Source organism: Labrus bergylta, chromosome 18 (assembly GCF_963930695.1).
Source record: "Labrus bergylta chromosome 18, fLabBer1.1, whole genome shotgun sequence".
Taxonomy (NCBI): Eukaryota; Metazoa; Chordata; class Actinopteri; order Labriformes; family Labridae; genus Labrus; species Labrus bergylta.
The window spans coordinates 5,779,486-5,805,109 of NC_089212.1; the positions used below are offsets into that span (position 1 = coordinate 5,779,486).

General features: G+C 39.0%; 3 protein-coding genes across 3 annotated transcripts; 1 reads left to right on the forward strand and 2 right to left on the reverse strand.

Moving 5' to 3' along the window:
- The first annotated feature begins 2,963 nt into the window (after positions 1-2,963).
- pth2 (parathyroid hormone 2) lies at positions 2,964-6,482 on the forward strand. The gene is made up of 4 exons (XM_020655537.3): positions 2,964-3,219; positions 4,205-4,309; positions 4,442-4,615; positions 5,840-6,482. Exons 2-4 carry the CDS (start codon positions 4,206-4,208, stop codon positions 6,015-6,017), a joined length of 456 nt encoding a protein of 151 aa, XP_020511193.2. The 5' UTR covers positions 2,964-3,219; position 4,205; the 3' UTR covers positions 6,018-6,482.
- A 725-nt stretch (positions 6,483-7,207) lies between these two features.
- tedc1 (tubulin epsilon and delta complex 1) lies at positions 7,208-12,376 on the reverse strand. The gene is made up of 8 exons (XM_020655546.3): positions 12,057-12,376; positions 11,216-11,300; positions 10,655-10,869; positions 10,427-10,564; positions 10,112-10,177; positions 9,342-9,428; positions 8,967-9,113; positions 7,208-7,651 (listed from the first exon to the last, which is right to left on the reverse strand). The coding sequence occupies exons 1-8, from the start codon at positions 12,198-12,200 to the stop codon at positions 7,280-7,282; spliced, it is 1,254 nt and encodes a 417-aa protein (XP_020511202.2). The 5' UTR covers positions 12,201-12,376; the 3' UTR covers positions 7,208-7,279.
- Positions 12,377-12,675: 299 nt separating this feature from the next.
- dnal1 (dynein, axonemal, light chain 1) lies at positions 12,676-17,224 on the reverse strand. The gene is made up of 8 exons (XM_020660857.3): positions 17,163-17,224; positions 16,663-16,701; positions 16,118-16,227; positions 15,317-15,372; positions 15,151-15,206; positions 14,902-15,028; positions 14,487-14,627; positions 12,676-14,004 (listed from the first exon to the last, which is right to left on the reverse strand). Exons 1-8 carry the CDS (start codon positions 17,163-17,165, stop codon positions 13,958-13,960), a joined length of 579 nt encoding a protein of 192 aa, XP_020516513.1. The 5' UTR covers positions 17,166-17,224; the 3' UTR covers positions 12,676-13,957.
- Positions 17,225-25,624: the final 8,400 nt, after the last annotated feature.

Genomic DNA, 25,624 nt, shown 5'->3' on the forward strand with positions numbered 1-25,624 from the left:
AACATCGATTCACAATTTATGTAACTTGTAACCTAGACACCTGATTACAACAATAAGGGACTTTAACAATTCTTAACACCTGTTTGGGTAATTTGGGCAACTTTGATGATCAGGGTGCAGTTGAAGCAAGAAGACATTGATCAGAAATGCGTGAAGCTTTTGATAGTTCCAATACTGTTGCACACAAGCTACATAAAGTGCACCGTCTGATGGCCGATCATTACATCGTGAAAACCTTGATGTTGATTCTGGGACAATGACGTGGCTGGTAAGCTAGCTAGGCTTTTGTCCTGATAATGTATTCCTGTTGGCCATCATTCCAATTCTGTAGGACACACTTTGTTGTCCTACTACTTACTGTTGTAAATCACTTAGCCTTTGAACTCAGATTTCAAGCCTGGTTTCAAACCTACAAATCACTAAGCATGTCTTGCCTGTTAAGGAGTTGCCAACTTAATGTGGTGGAGGGGTTTGTGTGTCCTTGTGCAACTGGGAGCTGTCTTGTCCAGGGCACAAGCCCCTGGTGGGGTCTTCCACAGCAAATTGGTCCCAGGGGAGGGTCCTAACTAAGAGTGAGAGTATTGCATCTTTGCAACTCCAATTCAAAGAAAGTCAGACGTTACTGTTGTTTATTAGCACAAATTAGCAGCTCTTCTTTGAGTCTCTGGTCGTCTTGAAAAGGAATCCATCTCAGGAATCAATCTTCAACGCCCACATGGGCAATCATGGAGAAACTTGGAGTGGGCAATTGGGAGGAATGGTCTGCCCGATCTGAACCTGAGTTGTGATTTGGTATTGGATTTCTGTGCCAGTCATGGATTGGCCACCACGAACACTATTTAGGCTGGTTCATAAGGGCTAGGCCTAGGGTTAGGGGTACTACAATACCCTACCTGGAGGGTAGGAAAGTTTATTGTAGGATGCTGAAAAGGAGGCCCTGACCACTTGTCAAATCTCTGAAACAGGAGGAACCCAACCCTTTACCTGTCTAGATAAAGATGGATGAATGGATATATTGATGGATGGATATCTTGCTATTCTCAACAATTCAAATATGTCTTATTATTGGCTGATTTCCTCCAGGTGAAACTAAACAACTCAGCCAATCCAAACATTTGTCATCAGATACTGACAGGTCTTGAAAAAAGAAAAAATATGATGCTAACAACGGCTATCTCTTCAAAAATCCTCCAGCCAATACAACCACAAATGTCGCCTGTTCCTACTCCTTAACTGACCCACAGGAGAATCCGGGAAAGATTGTATTATGTACTTAACTCAGACAATACTGAAGTTATTGTGCTAGGCCCTAAGAACCTCAGAGAGACTTTTTCTAGTGATTTAACTGTCCTTAGTGACATCAGCCTGGCATCTAGCACCACTGTTAGGAATCTAGGAGTTCTTTTTGATCAAGATATGTCTTTTAGCTCTCACATCAGTCAAGTTTCAAGAACAGCCTATTTTCACCTTCGTAATATATCCAAGATCAGGAATATACTGTCGCAAAATGATGCAGAAAAACTAGTTCATGCATTTGTTACCTCCAGACTGGATCATTGTAACTCTCTTTTGTCAGGGTGCTCTGGCAAATCTCTAAAGACTCTTCAACTGGTCCAGAACGCTGCAGCTCGTGTACTGACCAGAACCAGGAAATGGGACCACACCACTCCTGTCCTGGCTTCTCTGCACTGGCTCCCTATACAGTCTACAATAGAATTCAAGATACTTCTTCTCACCTACAAAGCGCTAAATGGCCAGGCACCATCCTACCTGAAGGAGCTACTAGTGCCGTACTGTCCCTCGAGAGCGTTGCGGTCCCGGAGTGCAGGCCTGCTGGTGGTACCTACAGTCTCCAAGTGTACTATGGGAGGTAAAGCCTTCAGTTATCGGGCTCCTCTCCTCTGGAACCGCCTTCCAGTCGGGTTCCGGGAGGCAGACACAGTCTGTATTTTTAAGAATAGACTTAAAACTTTCCTTTTTGATAAATCTTATAGTTAGTGCTGGTGTAGACCAGCTCTTAGTTATGCTGCTATAGGCTTAGACTACCGGGGAAACTGGCACCTTGAGCTCCTCTCTCTCTCTCTCTGTGCATATACAGTACATCAGTGCTGTATCACAGTATAACAGTGTATCTATCTGTAAATCTCAGTCACTAACCACCTACTTTCCTGAGAGCTCTTGAGCTCTCTTAGGCTCCTCAAGATCGTTGGTTGACGGCCTGCCAGAACAGCAGCTACAGCCCCAACTAGTGACAGGTGGCTACGGTACACAACATTTGACAGGCTTTTGTGCGCTGCAATTTCACCCCTGAATCGCACCGAGTCCACCCAACTTTATATGTGAAAGTGACCTAAGTGACTAACCACATATTTTCCTGGGAGCTCCTGAGTTCTCATGTCTCATAAGATCCTTGGGATTGGTGGATGGGGGCCGCCTGCTGCTACGCTATCATCTTTGAAAATATGTATTTGCCATGACGCAGTCACCAAGACTGTTAGCTACATCTGCTGTAGTTTGTCATGACTGTGTCTATCATGGATATCTGGATGTTTAGTTTTACAAATGGACTAAAAATACCTTTTTCCCTGTATGGACAAAGTGAGACAGAGATGCTTTACTCTTGGAGGGAAAAAGTCCAGTATTTATTTGATCTGCTGCAGGGTCTGAATGAACATATTCACACGTATACACACACACAACTACACTAATGATTTTCAGTAATAAGACGGTGGGCTCTCCACAACCACAACATGACCAAAAGTCTTTGAAATGAGACACTAACAAGCTAACGGCTCTTCCTCTTGGGCATTCCCATAGCACGCTGAAGTCAAAGTTGATTTATCTGTGAATGCTTTTGTGTACGTGTGGGTGTGTTTGGGGGGAAGGGGTTAAAACCACTCCAGCGCAGGGTATATAAGTGCATATGACAGAAAAACCAACATCTGAACCAGAGAAGCTCTGCACACAGGCGCTAACAGAAGTAACCAGCCAGAGTTGAAATCCAAGTTTGAATCCAAAGAAAAGACAGGAGTAAATACAGGATAAGATAGTAAACAGGAACTAACAAAGTTTCTGACTGCACAAAGTTATTTATGTAGTTTTGGTTAGTTGTTTGCTTTGCTTCATTTCGCTGCTTATGTGACGCTTGACTTTCAATCTTTGCCTGCTGGGAGAGACTTTTACCTGATCTACCGACCACTTTGTTCACCTTAGAAGCAGGTAAGACATTAGCTGAATTCCATCACCAACATTTGTATTGAGCAAATGTTACTTTTCTTTTTCTGTTTATTAAGTGCTTTAAGATTGCAGGTCTATATATGCTAAACTTTTGCAAATGTAGAAAGTAGTTTGGAAAATTGGTTTCAGAGCAACATAAGTTTGGTTCTAGCTAAGGCTTTCTAAATGCAATGCTTTTAATTGCTGGTTATATGGTGTTGTAATTCTCTTTTTCAAACATCTACAACAACAAAAAACAAACAATCTTCAATAAAAATAATTTCATGTCAACAAAAATACTTGTCAGATTTAAGGTTTATGATTTTTAGCCTATAAACCTTTGATTACTCCCTTGGCAATTCCTGAACAAACTACTCTTTAATTAAATCTCAAAAATACACATATAGTAGTTTTATTGTTTATCTTACTTCCCAGTATGTATTGACAATAAGAGCATTGTTGTTTTCTTGCCTTCTGCTTTCTCTTCTCTTTCTAAGTCAATTTTTATGCACTTAAACACCAAGACCTAGTCCTTGTATTCGTTATCCTACTTGGCAACAAACCTGATTGTGATTCTGACATCTTGCGTTTTCAGGACCTCGAAGATAGCAGAGAAAACAAATCTTAGCCTATTTTATCTTAAAATAATGAAGCACATTAAAAAAAACTCCATGGCAGCTTCTTCCTTTAAAGAATGAAGCTTAATATTGTGGATAAAAAAACAACTTAAAGACAGAGAAAACTTGTTCTTATAATTACAATTGTTCTGTGATTACATGTTGGTGTACCAAATGGGAAATGTAACAACACAGCAGCCTTGAGATGTGTTTTTAAATTCAAAAATGTTATTAATGATTCCAAATTTTGTCTCTTTCGATTGTTTTTCTATTTTACTTAAGTTTGAATATCATGGACTGTAGATGCACAGCTCATCTGAGCTCAATGAATGTGTTACCTTTAAGTAAGTCTCTTTTTTCCATTTGTTAAGGATGGCTGAGCTGCCTTCTTTTCCACGGATGTCCACACTGTTGCTTTGCATTCTGGGTATGACCATGATGACATCTGGCTTCCCTCACACTCGGCTCCATTTCAGGTGACTTTAAATAAATCTCTGAAATGCAACTACTAAGGTTAATGGAACACGAGTTGGAAGTCAATAATAACTTAGCTTATATGATATTATGAAAATATGTTTCCAATGGATCTCTATGTGACCTGATTCCAGAAGTACAGATGATTCAGAGGAGCCTAAACGAGACGACTGGGACATCCTCTTCCCCTCCATCTCTCTCCGCGATTGGAGCATTCAGATGATGTCCAGCCTCGGAGCGGCAGCCAATAGCAAAGAAAGATTGATGAGGGAGGCGTGGCTTTTTGGCCCAGAAGAAGCAGAGGCCAGGTAACAATTAAGTAGAAGTTTCAAAGCTGGAACACCATACCACACACATAGAGCTGCAATTTTAGAAATGCAGCTCTATGTGTGGTTCAAATATTTGGTTGGGATAAAATATAAGATTGTGTTTAGATTTTATTGTTTAAACCGTATATCAGGATGGTAGGAAACTCCAAAATGTCGGACTCTAAATCTATGTTTTTAGCCCTGTCACATTAGGTGGTTGGTCTCAACATTAAAGTCAGATTACAGTTTGGCATTTAGACCTTTATAACCCACTTCTTATCAAGCTCAGCTAATTAGCTACTGTTAGCTTAAAATTCCCAATTGTCTGAAAGAACTGTGTGTAGGTATGCATTGTGGGTAATGTAATCTATATGTTTTTAACAAGAAGAACTTTTGGAATAGTGCAGAAAAAAAGTATAAAATAAGTCAAAAACATAGATTTTTGTGTTTCGGTTGGTTCAGAGTTAGTTAGCATTCTCAAATATTGGAAAACGTTGCTGGGCAGAGGGACGTCTGGGGGAACTTGCTTAGCCTGCTGCCCCTGAGACCTGGCCCGGGATAAGTGGAAGATAATGGATGGATCGATGGACATGGGTTAGCACAAAGACAAGACTAAGGGATAAAAGAAAATGTCAGCCTAGCTTTGTTAAACGGTAAAGAAGATGGCGTACATTATTATTTAATCTATTTAGAAACATGTGATCTAGTTTTTAATCTATGCTAGGATAACTGACTGCTGGATACTTACATATCTAAGGATTGATCTGAAATTTTCACTCTTGGAAAATAAGAATATGAGCATATTTACCAAAATGTCAAACTATCTTTAAATAAGTCAGTCGTGGGAGGGCTGGTAGCCCAGTGGTTAGCATGTGCGCCTTATGTACGGGGGCTATAGCCCTCCAAGCGGGCGACTTGGGTTAGAATCTGACCTGTGGCTCCTCTCCAGCATGTCATTCCCCACTCTCTCTCGACTGATCTATCTGTAAAAAAGACATAAAAAGCCCAAATATAAACCTTTCAATAAAAACAAAAGTCAATCATTTGGGTGCTACTTGGAGCTATATCAAAGTCAAACTGTGCATCATGATGTAAAAGTTCCTTTTTAAAGTAAAACTTCCAAGTTTCATGATTATTAAACGTGTGTCGCCATGTTTGATCTCTGGTACCCGGGTTGATTTGTTTGTTTCTGACCTTGAAGTCTCGCTCCGTGTGTCTTTACAGCGACAAGAGGGCGTGGCCTGCTGAGTGGTCGTCTCCCGGCGGCGGCGTGGTGAAGAGGAACATGGTGGTGGCCGACGATGCTGCGTTCAGGGAGAAGAGTAAACTCCTCACCTCCATGGAGAGACAGAAGTGGCTCAACTCGTACATGCAGAAACTGCTGGTGGTCAACTCTTCGTGATAAACAGGAAATACCTCTGAGTCTTTAGTGAAGATAGGCGAGGTCACCAATATAAAGAAAAGGTTGTGATATATGGTGGCCATTAACGCCTGCTTTATTTTTAGTGTATATGCAGAGCCTCTGAAATAGAAATTCTAATCCCATTTCTCGATTTTATCTCAATTCTGCATTTTTTTAAATCATTGATATCCAAATTATTTAATCTAAATTATTTATTTATTGGTGATGAAAAAATCTGAAGTGAGTTTGTTGGTCCTGCTGAAAATATTTTATTGATGGACAAATAAATAAAAGTGCATGTTATGTTTTACTTTATGTACGAGTATTGATGTGAAGACTTCAGGGATGCGATCTTCAGACAGACTCGCTGAGAGGATCACGTCTTCATCTCAAGACTTTATCCTTCATTTGAATGTTACGCTTTACTTCAGTATTTTCTTTATAAATCTCTGACTACAATGTCGTTGTCACAAACACTCACACCCCCAGGACAGAACTTATGAGAAATTAAATGTATTTCTGTTTCATTAATGACAGTATTTTTCTTTTTTTGATTGGCTGAAAATTCACAGCTATATATTTTATTTTTTTTTAAAGATATTGTTTGGGCCATTTTGCATTTATGAGATAGGTCAGCTGAAGAGAAACAGGAAATGTTGGGAGTAGAGAGGGGGGGATGACATGCAGCAAAGGGCCTGAGGTCGGATTCCAACCCACGGCCGCTGCACTGAGGACTAAAGCCTCTGTGTATGGTGCACGTGTCATAACCGCTAGGCTATTAGCGCCCCTATCACAGCTATATTTTAAAAATGAAGTCATGAATTAATATGTTTTTAATAATATTGTTTTTACTAAATTTATTCAGCATCTCCTGTCAACTCTGTTTGATTGAAAATTAAATATAAGAGTGCTGGTGGTGAAGTGGTAAGTGTGCGGAGGCTGTGGTCCAAGCGGGCAGCCCAGGTTCGAATCCGACCTGTGACTCCATCCCTGCATGTCATTCACCACTCTCTCTCTCTCTCTCACTCTCCATTTTCAAATCCATCCACTTTCCTGTCTCAAAATAAAGGCATGAAAAGCCCCAAAAAAAGAAAATTAAATATCACATAAAAACTAACTTTCAGCAACCGAAAGCTTGTTGAACGCTAATGACGGTAAAAACATGAGAAAGTGAATATCTGGCAACTCTATTATGAAAATCCAAATAGTGTTTATTTATGAATAAATAAATCCGTCACATGAACATTATTTTGTCTGTAGTTTCACGGGGGTATCAACACGAGCTCGTCCTGCCTGCTGACCGTCTCCTGCAGCTGCATCCTGTTGGTCAGTCTCTGTGTGTCCCTCCTCTCCAGCAGCAGAGCCTCCGTCTGACGGAGCAGCCGAGCGGCCCGAGACGCTGCGAGCTCGTCTGGAGCTTCTGCACCAACGCAGGCTCCCTCTGCTGGTCGGCTGCCGTGTTTACCTGGACCTGCAGTCTGAAATCTGGCTCGGTACACCTGAGGAAGTGTCGGCAGGGAGGGGGAGGAGGCGAGAAGACCAGAAAGGGAGGAGGAGTCAGATCCAGACGGCGATCTCTCTCCTCCTTCTTCTCCTCCATCCTCTGTATCACCTCTGCGTCTCCTCTGTTCATTCTGTGACATCAGATGAAAGGATTATAAAATAACATGCTGTAGAGCAGGAACACACAAATGTCATTCCAACTTTAAAAATAAACACGTACAAAGGAAAAACGTAATGAAACTGGCATCAAATAGTTCTTGATTTAACTCACAAATTATTTTTTTCTAAAATGTATGAAGGCAGCATTGACATGTGACTGTGCTGAGATCAACTAGAAATGGTAGCTTATTGCACACCCCGCACCTTCTTAACCCCAAACAAATAATCAGCTGTTCAAATTAAATCAGTGCTTGTTTCTGTATTTGTCACACCCAAACATCACTGAAGACTAACAGGAAGCTCTTTTGTTTCATTTTATGTTTCAACAACTTCCACTAAACTTTCCAAATCCTTCATTGGTGGAGAATACGCTCAAACTTTATTTAACATAAACACTTTTCTTATTTGAATTAATCCAAAAGACATTCTTATTTTGTTTTTCTAATTTTAGAAAATATTCTTCAAAATACTATTCGAGCTGTTAAAATCTGTTTAAATGTTAATATTTTTTTAATTACATAAAATTCATTGTTTAATTTTCTGGTTTGATTTGCTCTGGACTGAAAATGACTCGGTACTTGAGATGCACAGATATATTGGCTGAATTCACCATCTTTCAATACTTGCCCTGTCCACAGATATCAGCTTATTGACAAATCATTTGGCACTCACAAACTCGTTAGCCGATACATTTCTGTAGCATCGCATCAATTTAATGATAGTAAGCCTGCAAGTCCCACGTTTTGGCCAAGAGTCAAATGTTGCTTTCACTAAACAATATATATATATATATATATATATATATATAGATATTTTGATTGGAAATAGCACCAGAGCTGATTCTTATCCCTATTCTTCTTAATGACTCATGATTTACATGTTGTTGTTTCTAATGTAAGATACGCTAAGATAAGATAAGGTAAGGTATACTTTATTGTCCCCAAAGGGAAATTTGTCTTGGACTCTGTCCTGCAGTTGCAAGAGAATTAAAAAGTTCATAAACAGAGATCATATAAAACGTAACTATTCCACATATACATAAAAAGCCCTTCCTACAGCAGTGACTACATTCGTTCAAAACAGCAAAAAAAGGAGCACACACAAAAGTAATTTTCAACATCAAATCAGTATTGGCCCTGATTACTCAATTTGTGCATCCTGACTCAGTACACACTTTATATCATGGTTGCTTTTTCATCCAACTGATTATAACAAATGGTCAAGGACCCCTGTTGGCATGAACCTTTTATGTATGTGTGTGTGTGTCTGTGTGAGTGTGTTGAACACCTGTCCTGTAGGCAGTCCAAGGAGCATGTCGTCCATTTTCATGAGCCCTCGGTTACCGTTGTGAAACACTCTTGACCTTCCTTTGGCTGTGTGTTTGGGCTTCTCCACTACAACCGGATCTGTCAGATGGCAGTCCACCACACTGTCCTACACACACAAGCACAAATTTTGCGTCACAGTAAGGAGCGCCGGATAGCCTAGCGGTTATGTTGCGCACCCCAGGTACAAATCGCAGGGATCAAACCCAACCGCAGCCCCAAAAAACAACTTTAACAGTAAGGTTTAAAACAAAACAAAAACGTCCAAAAGCGTCCAAATCCAATCACACGTAAATGTGCTCATTCAAACTTTTCTGTGTGTGTGTGTGTAGCTTACCATCCAGGTCCAGAAGACCTTTTCCACCTGTTTCCAGTTCAGGTATGATTCGAGGAGGTCACAGAGCAGCCGCATACACACACAGTCCTAAAACACACACACACTTAAAATGATCGATTTTGAGAAAACTCCAGAAAAATATTAGAAAGCTGCTATGTAGTGAGACACACAACCAACAGAGTAAATAACCAAAAACTGAGTTTAAATCAATATCTATGAATGAACTTTAAAGAAGATACAGGCAAAAAGAAACTAAGGCAACAGAAGGAAAAACAAGAAAATGTTGAGATACTGTATCTCAAGTATTTGTCTAGACTGCAGAGGGTGAAGCTAAACTATGTGAGGGATTTGATCTTTGTTTGAGGAAATGATGATTCTACCTGGTAATGATTTTATCTCACAGTTTCAGTTATCCAAGTTTTTTAACTTCTGTTCTTTCATTGGGATACTTTCTCCAAAAAGAGGAATGGAGAGGGGACATTGACATAATAATATTATTTCATATATATTATATATATCATAATATTTGATTTCTCAAAATCTTGTTTCCTCTCTGTTACTCAAAAGGTCCAAAATAATCCTTTGACCTGCTTGATTCTAATCTTTCGGCCAATTCATAACTACAGGCATTTTGTTATGTTTTAGCACTTGGTTGCACATTCTGGCGTTGATTGTTTTACCCTCCATGAGGTTTAGTTTTCAGATGAGGTCTGTATCTGAAAGCAGAGCACTTTACTAGTAATCCTTTACTAAACAGCACACATACTTACCTCATTTAGTACTGCTGAGATTTGATCAGAGGACGATGGAGAGGAGGAGAGGCTGGAAAGAAAAACCTGCGAAAAATACAGATTTCTCAATTACGCTTGAATAAACTCAATCCTTTGATTATTACAGCTACTTATAGTGAGTATCTTATATAAAATGCTGTGATCAAAGCGTGTTCTACTTTACTTTTCATTCTGTTCATTTCTGTTCTTCTGTCACTTTGCTCAAACTTTACTTTGACCAAAGTTTTTCCACTGCACAAATAAAAAGAAACAGAATGGTAGTCAGGGAAAAGGTCGAAAGGGAGTTTATCTCACAGCATGAAGCAAGCGTGTTCGCTCTTCTTGCATGGACAGCAGAATCCGGCCCTGATGTCTCAGCGAGCCAATGAGCCACTGAAGCTTTCTGAGAGATGCTGAGTCTATCTGGAGGTCTTTGGAAAACTCAGTGCACACCTTAGACACACATGGGGAGAGATTAGACGGATACATTAATATAAATACATACTTCTTTTACCATCATGGCAGGATACCGGTTGTACTTACATGTGTAGATGTGCATAGTGTTTTATCTAGTTTCTGTACCCTCTGGGTCACTAGTTTCTCCAGAGTTCCTGCAGCGAGCAGCCAACCCAGAGCCAGGAGGAGCTCTCTGCTGGAGCATCGCCCTCCCTCACCTCCGCCTCCTTCCTCCCTCTCAAACATCCAGTCAGCATGGTAACCAGTCTGCCAGAGACCAGCAGCCACCAGCTTCTTTTGCTCTGTGATTGTTAAAAGAGGAAGAAGAAAAAACATACATACAGTCACTCAGAAAGTACGCTAAACTATCTTAATCCCCCTGTCCGCTTATTGTGAAAGGAGCGACAGAGCCTCTTTTGTCATATGTGAGGCTATAAAGGTACAACAGTAAAAGTTATTCTCAGTTACATGATTAATTTAGATACGATCAAAATCACATTATAAGAGCAACTTCCAGATCACATAAGCTGGAAAGTTTTGATTAAAAAAACAGTCAAAAAGATTGCCTTTTTTAATTCAACTTTCATAACCAAAAAGTACTACTGTGATGTATTTTACACCCTGGACATAACCCACAACTTGACTCACCTCCTCCCAGCTGTGTACAAGATTCACAGGAAACAAGTCCAGCTGTCTGAAGGAAGTGAGCGAGAAGTTGCCAAAACTGATCCTCCTGGTGAATCACAGCAAGCAAAAATATATCTGACATCACAGTACAGAACAAGAACAGGTGCTTCTTCCTTATTGTGCTAATCTAGTTCCGATGAATGTACTTCATTAAATGTCGACATTCAGGGCGCAGATGGCCTATCAGTAAGGCTGCACTCCATTTACAGAGGCTGTAGTCCTACAAGCGGGCAGCTCCGGTTCAAGTCCAGTCTGTGCATGTCATTCCCCACTCTCTCTCTGACTTCCTACTCTATCCACTGTCCCATCCAATAAAAAAAAAAAGAAAAAAAAGAATACTATACAATCATAATTTGTTATAAAGCCTTGTTATGACAGGAAATCATCATGAAATAAAGTTTTATGTTTTATATCAAGGTTATTGTACAAGTCACAAATAGAAAATGAGGTAATCGTATCTTTTAGTTTTATATTGAAGTTATAAGTAGGTTAAGCTGTCACATAAATTAAGCTTTCCCTAGTTGTTTAAAAAGGCTTTTATTTTCTTTGGAAAGCAGAATAGAAATATGGTAAATGCAATGACTCCGATTCCAAAAAAAAGTTTGGCCAAAGTTTTTTATTTAAATTTCAAAACTCTACTTGCATACAGTGTGTCAGTATGTCACGGTTATTGATTATTTATTTATGTATGACCTGTTAACAAGTTGGCATTTAAGGTCAAGTGTTTATTTAACTCCTTCAAGTGTAATGTGCAGTTCAGCTTCTGCTCCAGACAGTGAAATAAACAAGATGATGAACGTACCACCTCGGGTCCTCCACCAAATTTCGCCCGCCTGAAGGTCTCCGGTGCGGGGACAGAGTCCAGGCCGGTGTCCGCTAACAGCCTACAGAGAGCTCCGATCACCTGCTTCACCTCCACACTAACAGCGGCTTTACTCCGCTGCATTACAACAAAAGCACACTAAACTTATACGAACAAGATAAACAGTCACTAAGCTATCATACTAAGTCCTAAAGGATACTCTAAAATGTTTAAGAAGACATATTCAATGACATTTTCTCCGCTCGGATGTTCTTGAGTTGTTGATATTTCGCGGCAAAGACAACAACTTCCGGGTACGAGGCCGTTGCCAAGGAAGCGGATAGAAGATTGATGGTCAAATTGGCCAATTACAAGTCTGATTCTGACAGAAGTGGGTTGGACTTAATGTGCGTAGGTAGTGAGGTTTCTGAAAGGCTTCCATATACAACTAACTAAGTAGCCAAATGTAACTTCTTAAAATGAACCTCAGCTGATACTGCAAAAACAAAGTTGACAACTATATCTTGGATTAAATCACAAAAGAGACTGTTTTTATCACTCAGTCCAATTCATTTCTTTTCCTGTATATTAACAAGATCACGGTTATATTTCAAGGTAAAAAGTTCAACTGATAAACTTTTATTCATTTCAGATATCAAAATCATTTAACAAACAAACATAAATATATCACATTTTTATGAACAAATGTGCCTAAAATATTTAAAGGCATGAAAATAATTTTACAAAGACAATGTTAATTAATAAACATGCTACTCGCATAAACCTTGGTGTAACATTTTTACAAACAGGAAAATGCAGTAAATTACATCAATCAGAAACTGTCATAAAGTACAGTTGTCTTCTTTCTGCCCTCCAAAAAATGAACACTGGACATTCAAACATTTCACAATTTATATGAGATCAGAATATAACCATGTCTAGACAGAAATTAAGACATTAGTATCATATCAAAAGGAAAATCTAAAAAAACACACACACAGAGCTTTAGACATTTTGTGGCCATTACATATTTTACTTTTAACTGTTTGCTCCACAGATGGTCCCTTTATGCCCTATGAGAAGGTGAGTAGAGAAAGCTTGACCTCTTATTTGTAATGCTATCACTGCTTCCTACCCTGAGAACTCAAATGTTTAAACCCTAATTCAGCAAATTCCTGAACTTTTTAACAATGAGGCAAACAGCTTGTACAAATTAGACCGACAGGTTTCGGCTTGTGGTCTTCATCAGGGTCATCATTTCACTCATCATGCACCTTGATAGTCGGTGAAGTTGTGTCAGAAAATCCCACTCTGCTACCAGTGTAGCTAAAGTCATGTAGCATTACCTTCTCCATCTCTCTATTAGGATGTTGTTGAGGGAGCACAGTGTTTTGTCTTTATAGCTTAATGGTAGCTAGAAGTATTTCCTGAACATTTGCTCCAATCAGATGTCTCTGCTCACTCTTGTGTGCTACATCGTGCTTTAGCTTTTGCTCAAATAACACAGAGGCGTATAAATCAACAACACAGTAAAAACACAATGTAAATCTAGATTTTGCACGTCTTGCCTTCTGATGGTTCAGTACCATACAAGCTCACAGGGGATTGGTGATAAAATCCTAATGCTGTTAAAAGCATTAAATAATGTACTTATAATGAAGTCACACTCAAAAAGGTCTCCTTAAATCCTCTTTCTGGTCCCAAAACCCAAAAGGCCCTGAAGTACCGTCAATTTGTTTGACTCTTTAAATTCACCACAAACCCTTTCTTTGTAATTTTTTGTGCTTGTCAAAGTTGTCAGAATCATTTTATAAAAAGAAAAGCTTCACAACAAACTGTACAATACTTTTAAAAAAGGGAAGAGTCTTGTGGATTGGGGTTGTAGTTTTACTGATCACTCTTCAACTTTCTCCTTCTTCTTCCTCTTCTTCTTTGATGACCGGGGTTCCTTGATACGACAAAAAATAAGATACTTTCAATCACATCTTCAAAGTAAAACATTATTGCTTTTGTGTGAAGACATGGTACCTTTCTGTCTTTTTATATGATAGTAACTCTGTTGTTTGTCTTTTCTTCAATAATAATCCTTTATCTTATCATACATCTGGTTTTATCAGGGTGTATGTCATACGTTTTTGAATTCATGTTTTAGCATATTTAACTAAGTTTACAGTTTTATTTGTTCCTATAACAAACTTTGCAACTGTGTTTTGAAGAGTACTTTAAAATAGTTGTTTATTGTTATTCTATAATTGACCATGTAAAATTAAGCTCAGTGTTTTTCCTTTAGTTTCTCAGCCCCTTGAGGTATTTCCATAAATATGTACCAGTTGTTGTTTTTTTCTGAATTATTTTGTTGTTGTTTAATTTTTTCAGGATGATTCCTGAATCAGGATTGTCCTTCCAAAATTGATTGTAAAACACTCTTACCATCTAGTTTCCTCAGTTTTGGGAGTCTTTTAGAGGCTTCATCCATCCAGGTTCCTTCAGCTGAGTATTTCTCCTCCAGAGGATTTCCAACAAACACCAGGTCTGCGAGGCACGGCAAGTCAGCTAGCCTCACGAACTCTCCTTAAAAAACAAAGGTGAGGATACCAACAGCAAAAAAAAAGATCCGCACATTAAGTTACAAAATCTGCACTACATGAAAGACTTTTAAACTAAGAGTTCATATGCAGTATAAAGCAAGCTTAACATTTCTCCTGCATTTCAGTGTCACATTAAAGCAGCAACTTTATACACTAAATACAGTTCTTTAAAATTACCCCAGATTATTGCAATTGCCCCAATTTGCCAATATGTGTTTCCCTACACTGTGTGGCCTTTATTTATGATTGCAGCTTACCCCAGTCTTTGACCAGGTTGTTGGAAATGTAGAGGACTTTGAGTTTCTTCATGCTGTGGATTCCCTTCAGCTTCTCAATCACGTTATAGGAGATCCACAACTCTTCTAATGTTTCCCCTACAGCCTCCTGCATGAACACAACGAGATACAAAGACAATATAATATACATTCAATGTGTGTAATTAATATTCAATTATTGAAACACAAGGACTATAAAACTACAGACTGTTCATTCTGTTTACAACTTACCAGCCCAGTAAGAGCCTTGATATTATTCCTTCCTAAAGACAAAATCTTCAAGTTCTCTGGAAGCACAAAACACATCACATGATGTAGTCAGCAGTCATATGAATGTGACAGGTGTGTATGTGTGTGGTAAAGTTATACTGTATGTATGTATGCAGACAGTACTCACTCAGGCCGTTGAGATTGGTTATTTTCTCGATGCAGTTTGTGGACAGAGACAGCTTTCTGTGGAGGATAGAGTTCATTAACATGAATTTAAAGGATGATTTCATAGACTGGTTTCATCAGAATCAGTGTTAAAGTTACAGGCTCTGTTCATGTTGTGAGAAATAAGATCACAGTTTGACAATAACCCAACCACTTATAGTAATAGTGTATCACTAGTTTGAGTTTACAAGAAGTGACAGAAATTAAATCATCAGATTTAAGTTATAATATGATTTGACTTTTAATTGGTTTATAACAATTTTCTTGATTTTGAACTGGTACGTTTCTCAAAGGCTATTATTTTAGAGCTGTATCCTCCTTATCTCTCATGAAGAAAGGAAGAATAATAGAAAGACCACGTATTGGGTCCTAGATTTAAAAATATATATGGCTCAGCGTAAGTACCGAAAAATATTACATGCATACTCAGAAGCAAATTGAATTAGTACAAAAAGATGTGGACATCTTTAATATTTTCTAGAGCGAGGAGACTTGGGGAATAAATGATTAAAATAAAGAGACTTGATGATCATTTCCTGTACATCCTACGTTGATAAAGTAGATTACATTTCTATTACCTATTATTTAAAACTTCTTAAATTCAATGTATCAATAAGAATTTCAAATAAAATGAATGTGAAACAAAGTGAAAGTTGTTTCAGCGAGACGAACATGAACAGCACATTTAACATGTTAACATATGTTTGTACAGCATATCGACCTTTTGAGATAACAACAGTTACAGTGCAGGTACAGGACTCACTCGCAGTTGGTGAGTGTGGAGAGAGAAGCATCCATCTTCTCTATCGGAGGAATCTGACCGTACAGTTTAATGGCTGTAGCCTCGCTCGCTTGTTCCCCTGACTTCTCGCCCTGCACACACACACACACACACACACACACACACACACACACACACACACACACACACACACACACACACACACACACACACACACACACACACACACACACACACACACACACACACACGACATACATTTTATTTGCAAGCAGCCATTGCCTACTCGTGTAAGAATTACTTTCTATAATACGCAGAAAATGTCAGAAATCTAAAAAAAGTGTCTACTTTCTGAGCACAAACCAAATGTAATCAGTTAGCTATCATAGAGAAGTAAAGAATAATTAATTAGAATATCCACATTTAAAAGAGAATTGTAACTTATCTTTATAACAGAATGACTAAAACTAAATAAGAAATAAATGCAGCACAAGTAAATATATGAATAAAGCAGAGTTAAATGGTATTCTTTCTGTATTTTATTACAGTATTTGTATTTTACTCACCCATTTGGCCAGAGCCTCTTTCACAGTCGTTGCTTTGGCCTGCAGACAGAACATTGAGTGAGACAGGAAACTGATGACAAACAGCAGACAGGTACAGAAAACAACAGAAAACACACTTTCTACTCAGCTGTCAATGTACTCTGGCTTTATTATTATTCTCATATTCAGGCTCTACATTCTTGGGAGACATTTTCTTCCCAGTTCTCCATTTAGAAGCAGAAAAATATACAAAATAGACCGGTCTGTTTCCACACAGTACTGAGTATTATACAGTACAGGCTGTTTAACGCCAGCTTACACATTTGACAAGCTAACTAGCTAATTAAAGTTAGCCCCTATTAGCTTAAAGCAACAACAATATTGCGCATAATGTCATCGACAACTCTCAGAACCGCAGTCACGGCATTCTCAAATAAGTGATAACACTCACGATGGTTTAAATGAGCTTATTTACGCACAAAAAGCTCGGATAAATGAACACCGACAACAGAAACACTCACCATGTTGATGGTCGACGTCTGCTCCGGTTGCTATGGCACTGAGAGGCAGCCTACAAGCTGCGCATGCGCAGTATGACTGCCTGGGCATGACCCAGTTTGGAAAACAATTGAAGTGCAGATGAGCAGACAAATGCAATTCTAGTGCAGCAAATGTCTTTTTTTTTAAAACTTCCCTATATGTTAAACAGCAGGTGCACTGTTTTGATGGTATGAAGGGGGTTTATCATCTATTAGCTCTTTGCAGCATGATACTTCCTTTTCTCAATAAGATCCTTACAAAACTATTTTCATTTATTACATTACCATATTTAGTATCTTAGTATCTTATGTTAAAAAAAGTTTTTATTGCACATAAGAAGAAAAAAACATTAAAGAACAACAACAATAGGATCAGGAAGTAAACACATCACAAATTCAGAAAGAAATGTGCAGGAGAAAAACACATGAAACAAAGAAACAATTAAAGTATTATTTGAGCTAAAACAAAGCAGGTAAACAGAAAAACCATACTAATAAGGTTTTAAAACAAAGAAGGAAAATACAGATTTCAAAACTTACTATGCCACTCAAGACTCAAAACTATCAGATTATTACGAAAGAGCAGACTAACGTTCTTCTTTTTATGGTTGATTTATTTGTTTTCTACTTCTTCTTCATTTCTTATAAAAATCTATGGAAAACAGGGTGTAGGATAACTCTACACTTGAAATCATCCACCACATTTAAAGAATGGCTAGAGGTATTAAGTGTAATGGCAAGCTGAACAGGTTTTTTACTGTAGAGTTACTGGATGATCTTGGCACATGTTTTTGCACCTTACTTATCAGATGGATATTAAAGACAGATGCTATTCTGTATTTGGATCAGGTATGGCTATGTGATGTTTGTGCTGCATTGATTTCCAATGTTTGTTTTAAAGAAAATCAGAGCGATCAGAAAACTATGAAGAATTACTTTGTCTCGACTGTGTGATGAAAAATATTGATAAATAATGGCAATAATTAAGCATACATCGTTGTCATATTAGGATGTTCCTCATTATAAAGGGATCGTGGAATCATGATCAAGATTACTCCTCCCCCCCCCTCACACACACACACACACACACACACACACACACACACACACACAGCAAATTAGTATATAAAAGCACCCAATTGTTCTGGAAAAAAGGGAGTGAAAGAATCCAGGTCAAGTTTGCCCGGCAGCTCATTCCGATGTTGTGGGGTGTGGAAGGAAAAGGCAGATTAAGCAGCTCCGTCCGGATGTTTGTGACCATGAGGACAATTTCCTCTAGTGATCTAGTGTAATAACTACAGGAATAACATGTCAGTAAACGAAAAAAAAAAAAAGCAGACAAAATGTCCCAATATGCATCCTTGTAATGCCTTTCTCTGCCTTTATTAACGTCAATGTTGATTTATGTTCGTATAAACAAACTGTGGCTGTTAAAACGTTTTTTTGTGTTTTATCTTTCTTTTTTGTGGCAGACATTTTTAAAAGTCCGATAACTTCAAATAAAAGTTTTCGGTCTCTGAGCTCACCTTCTGTACTTACAAACCGAAGACAAAGTGCTTCATTTTCACATAAATACAGTGTGAAAATATTCTGCATGATTCTGTTGGTATATACATACAGTATGTCTTAATACAGCTAATCCACCTAATCTAGAGCATTGCAATACTGTCCTCTAGTGTCAACACTGAGGTATTGCATCAAAGTCTGTTTTCAGGCCTTGACTTTATTGTAACCTTGAATTTAACAGTGGAGGTTTCAATCGATTGTATTGTTCCTGTAACTCACAGAAATGTAAAAATCCTGTAATTTATTCTGTATCTCAAAAATAACTGAGGAAATAATCTACAGATTATTTTACAATTGTTACAAGAAATTCTCAGTGAATTTCCCAAATCTATTGAACATTTTAATAAATATGCACCAGGGCTTTTCTTGTTATACTTTTATGCACAGAGTTATGATATCATATAATAAATATATTCTTTGAATTATGCTGTGTTAGTCACCGCTGTCTTCTGCATCTATAACCACAAGTTTAGATCAACATCACACTTTGTGATATTTGTTAAAATACAACATTGAAACAACAATAAAAATTCCCCATGCTACTCGTGCTCGGCAACAAAATGTATTCTCAAAAATAACACGTTTTAGTCCCTCTGAACCGTTGTATGTGTCAATAGAACAAAGTTGACCAGATTCAGAGGGAATGAAACATTGTGATTTATATTTTTTTTAAATGAATGCCGAGCAAGATTAGTCTGCGGGATATTTTATTTTCAACGTGATAGTTTGATGTCATATGCACCTACTTCATGAGATAGTTAGATGTGAATACACTCCATTTAAAACATTGTAAAAAAAAAAATACACTAGAAGTATTATTGCTCACTGTAATATCTGTGCATGTATCAAATAAAAAATAACTTGACCCAAGAACTGAATCTAAACACTCACCTGTTCTATTTGCAATGAAAGGAAATCTACTTTGCACTTAAAATAGATGTTTTTTTAAACACTGGAGGGCCTTCAGGATGCCACTGTTACTGGAATATAATATAAAGGACCTACCAGTCTGCCCTTTGTCTGCAGAACATGTAATGGATGCCCTCCGGCCTGCCCTTGAAATGGAGAAAACACAGCGAATAGACCGCTACACTACCCTTCCAGTGCAGACAAGCTGCCCCACATGCTAGAAAACTTTCTCCTTGTTGATTCCAAAGCATGAAGCTGTTGCCTTTTTTACATTTTTAACCCTGCCCCTGGTTCCCACACAACTATCAAGGTGCTGCACAGAGACATTTAGATTATGGACTTATTTGGGTTAAAAGCCAGTTGTTATGTGACTTAATCGAGGGCAGGTTCTTAAGATCAGAGTTCAAAATAATTTAGGGGGAAAAAACAAACAAATGGATGCTGAAGCTCCAATGGCACGGAGACGATCTGGATATTGATATCTAGAAAGAAAAACAGGAATTCGATTGCAAGATGAACATAATTTTACTGGAAAAAACAGAAAGTCAAAATAAGATATTGGTTAGCAAATTGATCATCCCTGAATCTATGGGAATCATTTTAGCAGAATAGTTATATTATTGGTCTGTAAACACACACCATTAGCAAATTTGGAAAGAAAAAGTAAATATTTTAAATATTCGCATTTAATTGTAAAAATATCTCAAATAGCAAAAAATGTCCAGTCTGTTTTTAGCCCCCTCTTGTGACTTAAACTCAGTACTCATACAGTCACCACTGTCAGTGGAAGAAGTGAACTCACCTGGACAGGTCGTCTGTTTGGTGCGTGCAGGCGGTGTTCGGTGTCACAAACTGAAACAGACAGCTCAGAATACATCCACTGCAACTGTAGAGCTGAAACCTGTCTCAGAATAATGGTTTTGTACACAGCATCAGCATGTTTGGTGACGTATACATCCAAACAAAGCACAGGGACAGATCATATCTGATTGAATGGCCATCATTCTGAGTATTTGTCAGGGCCTTTTGGACAAATCAGAATCAGAAATACTTTAAAAAGGATGCTTTAATATTCAAACATTTAGATTCTCTAGGATTCATCTAATGTTTATTGTCAAAAATATATTTGACTTGTCAATTATTTTGTTTCATTCCCATCAGTGTTTGCTGCAATGAATGCAAAGTGTGTTACAGCTGCTAAATAATCCCCCCCCCAGTTCGATTTGAGCAGAGTTTTAATTAAATAACCAGGAAGTGGATTAAGAAGGAGTCACTGAGGAGCTCTTAAAGAAAGAACGTGACTTGAAACTGAAACCTCAGGTTTAGGTTTTCAGAACACACCAGTCATTTCCTGCTCTGACGATCTGGTCCCATTTATCCACAGTGACAGATCAGATACCATCAGTGGTGAATATTTTACAGGAGGCTTATTTGTAAGACTGACTTGTCAGGTCAGGTGAAGGAAACGAAACACAGAGAACAGAATCAAAATGACCTTGATGGTTCCCCTTTTTTTGAAAAAAAAAGATGCTTAATTAACTTTTATTTCAAAGATTAAGAGGAGACGATCAAATCTCATGACAGTGCAGAGCTGGAGTCAGGACATAATTAGCCTAGCTTAGCATGAAGACTGTGAGCAGAGGGAAACAGCTAGCCTGGCTCTGACCAGACTCTTAACTTCTACAGTTGGCACAAACCATAGACTGGTTTCACATAGACAAATGGACAGTATGTCTCAGCCTCTTCCCATTGAACAGGATGAAGCCAGAAAATCCCAGAGACGGGTGCTGACATATTGCAAATTTGCAACAAGAGTCCCCTAAAGAAAACACACATTAATGACCTCTACTGAACCGGGGTTTTATGACCTAAGGTTTAATAACCTTTCACTCTTTAACAGACGGCTTAGTGATGTGTGACCCAAAATGAAGTATTCCTTTATACTTTAAATGATAGATTTATCTGAAAAAAGAGAACACAAGTATGTGTTTGCAATGTAGAGGATAAGGTGGAGGTGGAAATGGGGGAGAGGGTATTGTCCCATTGACCTTCCTGTTGACTAATAACATGTTCTGAAGACGTCAAAGGGTCGGAGATAAACCTCTCTATTGACATTTACATTGTCAGGACTCAAGTGTCACCTTTGTGTGTTTTTATTCCGCTTGATTTATGACTCTGCATCAACCGTGAAAGAGTTTGGTTCCCTTCAGGAAACAAAGTGTAATGTTACAGGTCGAGTGACTGCTCAGGGTGCGTGTGGGTGTGGAGTGGAGTGGGCCGGGTCTTGCATGAACAGAGCGCATAAAAAGACGTTTGACAGTCAAGTGGTTCCATGCGCCCAAAAGATGGATGTGTTTGCCTGACTGAGGATGCAACAAGCTGCTGCTGAAGTTAAGAAAACCTGTCACACAGAGGTAAAGCCGGAGTGGTCGGAATCAAACAGGAGCAGGAGGTTCGGACGGTGGGGATTGAATTTTGCTGAACGGAAAAGTCGAGCTCTGGAGATCAGCGTCCGTCAGATTGACAGACCGGTGATTGACATCAAAAAGAGATCGTCTGTTTATCTTCAAGCTGCTGCAAAGTTAACTGATACTGCACATGTCCTGAGCAGGTCAACATTTGTCACAGGACTCTCAAAACCAAGACAAACCACAATCATCCATTTTCCACCTATCAAGGGATCCAGAATCATCTCTAGAAAAGGAGCAGACGCGGCAAAAGCAAACAGAAAGAAGTCGGAAGAAGCAAAAGAACATCAGGTGTTTCATGTGTTGGTTAAACAGAGTGGGAAAGTAAATCAGGAGTCAAACAAATTCAATAAAATCAGTGTTGCTCTTACAGCGGGAAACAAAGCAGCCATTAAAGATTCAGAGACTCGCAGCAGACGGATTCGGCAGACTTTTGATGGTCATCCAGGCAGAACATCTTCTCCAGCACCAGTGGACCCTCCAGAAAGACAAAAGAATGACGCCGGTGATCCCGGTGCCAATGACGGGTGTATGATGAAGTCTAAACATGATGCCAGTCCCTGCAAAGAGAGGCAACAAAGACGGTTCCGCTCCGATGACTCCGCCATTGAAACAGAATCTGAGCTCTCTGTAGACAAAGGTCGTCCGGAGACGCTGCAGGAAGACCGTGATATTGATGACGATGACGAGTATTACACGGAGCAGAGGATCACAGAGTGGATCCTTAAAGTCAACTCCAGCCTCTTCTCAACAGAAAAAGACGAGCCAGGACGGTCGAAACCAGCAGAGGAGCAAGATGTAGCGACCATAAAGATAGTTTACAGTGGAGACTGAACAACACACTGACTCTGACACGTTACTCAGAGGCGAACAAATAAGCAGTCAGACTAAGTAAGTTTTGATTTGTTCATTGAAAAATAACAGTATGAAAAAGTACAGTTGATAGAATCAATACTTTCCTCAAAAATTCACAAGCAGATGTTTGATGCGTCTTCTGTCATCCTCCGCGATCGAACTGAGCATGTGCAGTATGAACGTCAAGACTGTGTGTTTCTGATTTGAGAAAAATGACTTTCTGTAACAACGCGCGGTCTCCCCTACACTGTAACAGTGTACGTATTACTTGATACACTGAAGCACACTCAAAAGGTTAAGCACTTGACCTGTGACCTACAATCGACCCAGAAGAAGAATGTGGAGTTGATGGCTGTCGGTTCATGTTGTGCACTGCAGCTGCTTCCTCATGGACAGAAATGAAGCTTGTGACACTGAAATGAACCAGAGGCTACGTTTTCCTTGCGAGGGAATAGCAAACACTCGAGGCTTCCCTTAGTCCCCTCCTCACATAAAAAATACCTGAGGACATCTACAGTATAAGGAGCATTCTGAGCTTTGGATCAGTGGTGCCTTTGTCTTGGTAACCGCTTTGATTATGCAACTACGGGATGATACTAATGTTTTTTGATGTTTCCTGTGTAGTTCTGATCCTGCCGACAGGGTTCTCTGTGTCTTTTCTCTAATGTACAAATGTGTGTTATCAAAATTGAATCTCTCATTATCATTAAAATTCAATGAAAATCTGCTTTAAATGTAATGTTTTCAATCATGTGTGCAAAATATAGTTTTATACTTAAACAAGTGTTGTAGGCAACACCAATCAAAATTGAGGCAAACAAGACCAGCATGGATCAGGACCAAAACCAGGATTCACACAGTGCGAGACAGATCGGTCACTAGATCAGCTCGATCAGTGAGTCAACTATATCATTGACAACAGCTCATTTTTAAGGCCTTCTTCTCATTATGGAGCAATATGTAAGCTACTGAATTAAATCATAAAAGGACCGTACATATCATCAGACATTAAGGAAACATGCTATGTTGATGCAGCAGCCAGTATGTCCTCCTTCTAACTTCAGATTCTGGTCCTGAAATGGTCTGTGTTTGTTTTAACCAGAGAAGGTAGGCGGTTTTTAAGGCACCCCCACACGGCCGTTGTGGCCACCCCTAGGTTTGCCAGGCAAACAGTAAACCAACAAGTGTTGCAGAGATGGAAGCGAGGAAGCGCATTAGTTTAGATATTACAGATTCTACTCGACCTAAAATGTTTCTAATAAGCTCCATGAGCACAAATGTGGAAACACTAGGATCATTATTGGAGAGGCTTTTGAAAAATGGAGAGAGGTTACAACGCAAAAAGGTTTCAAGTCCGATGCCATCAAACTTAACAACTCCTCCCTCTGAGTGTCAAACAGTCTGTCTGACCTTGATCTATTTCACACTGAAAACTGCAAACTCCTCCGTTATTCATTATTTATTTAAACTGTGTAAAATTCTCAATCTAAACTGGTCCATTATCTGGCCATTAACACGACGTGCAATACTGAAACATACTGTGCAATACTCTTGTAATATATTACTGTAATACTGCTCTTTGTATATATTGCTTATTTCTTCAATGTGCTTTCAAACATTGCTAATTTAGTTTAGTTTATTCTTCATTAACATGCACTTGGTACAGAGCTGTATTTCTTTAACACTCTTTATCGTACTAATTGCTTTATCTTATTTACATTCCTTATTTTATCCATATTTCTATTCCTATATATTTCAACTGCTATATCGTATCTAAAAGCAACTGTACCGACCACATTTCCCTCTGTGGATTAATAAAGTATTTCTGACGAGGATTCAGACTGAACCATTAATACACAATTATAACACAATTTAGAAAACAGAATCAGAACTGTTTTTTTTATTACCAAGTACATTTACACATAGGCCTACAAGCAGAGATCGCTGCCTGTCAATCGGCAAGGCAGTTCCAGGACAGTATAGGGATCGCCCCACAGCAGCGGCTCTGTCATTTTGCAATGACAGTAGGAAACCTCCCTAAGGGGCCCCGTCTGACAGCACTCTCTCTCATTGCCATACCAAGCGTTCCATGCATTATTTGCTGTGAAAACCAAAGTTGGCAAAGAGGAATTATCTGTCTTGGAGTGAAAAAAGAGAAAGAGCAGTAAGTGTCTGGACCCTGGCAGACATTAGGTAATCAAGATTAAGATTTACTTTATTGATCCCACAAGGGGAAATTCAGTTTTTACACTCTGTAAGTCATGAACACACACATAGGCTGAAATATACACACACATGCACAAACAGGATCCTATGGACATGCACTAATGGAGAGATGTCAGGGTGACGGAGCGGCCCACAGTGGGCGCTCCTGAGCTGGTGGTGGGGAGAGGGTTTTGGTGCATTGCTCAAGGGCACCTCGGCAGTGCTCAGGAGGCGATCTGGCACCTTTCCAGCTACCAGACCAACTTCCATATTTGGTCCGCACTGGGACTTGAACCGGCAACCCTCCGGTTCCCAAATGAATTTTTGCTTCGGGCCCCAACAGAATCTAGGATCGCCACAGCCTACAAGGAATTTGACTTTGTGTTTTGGTGCAAAACAATTAGCAAAGGACTAAATTAAAAACAGTAAGAATATGTAAAA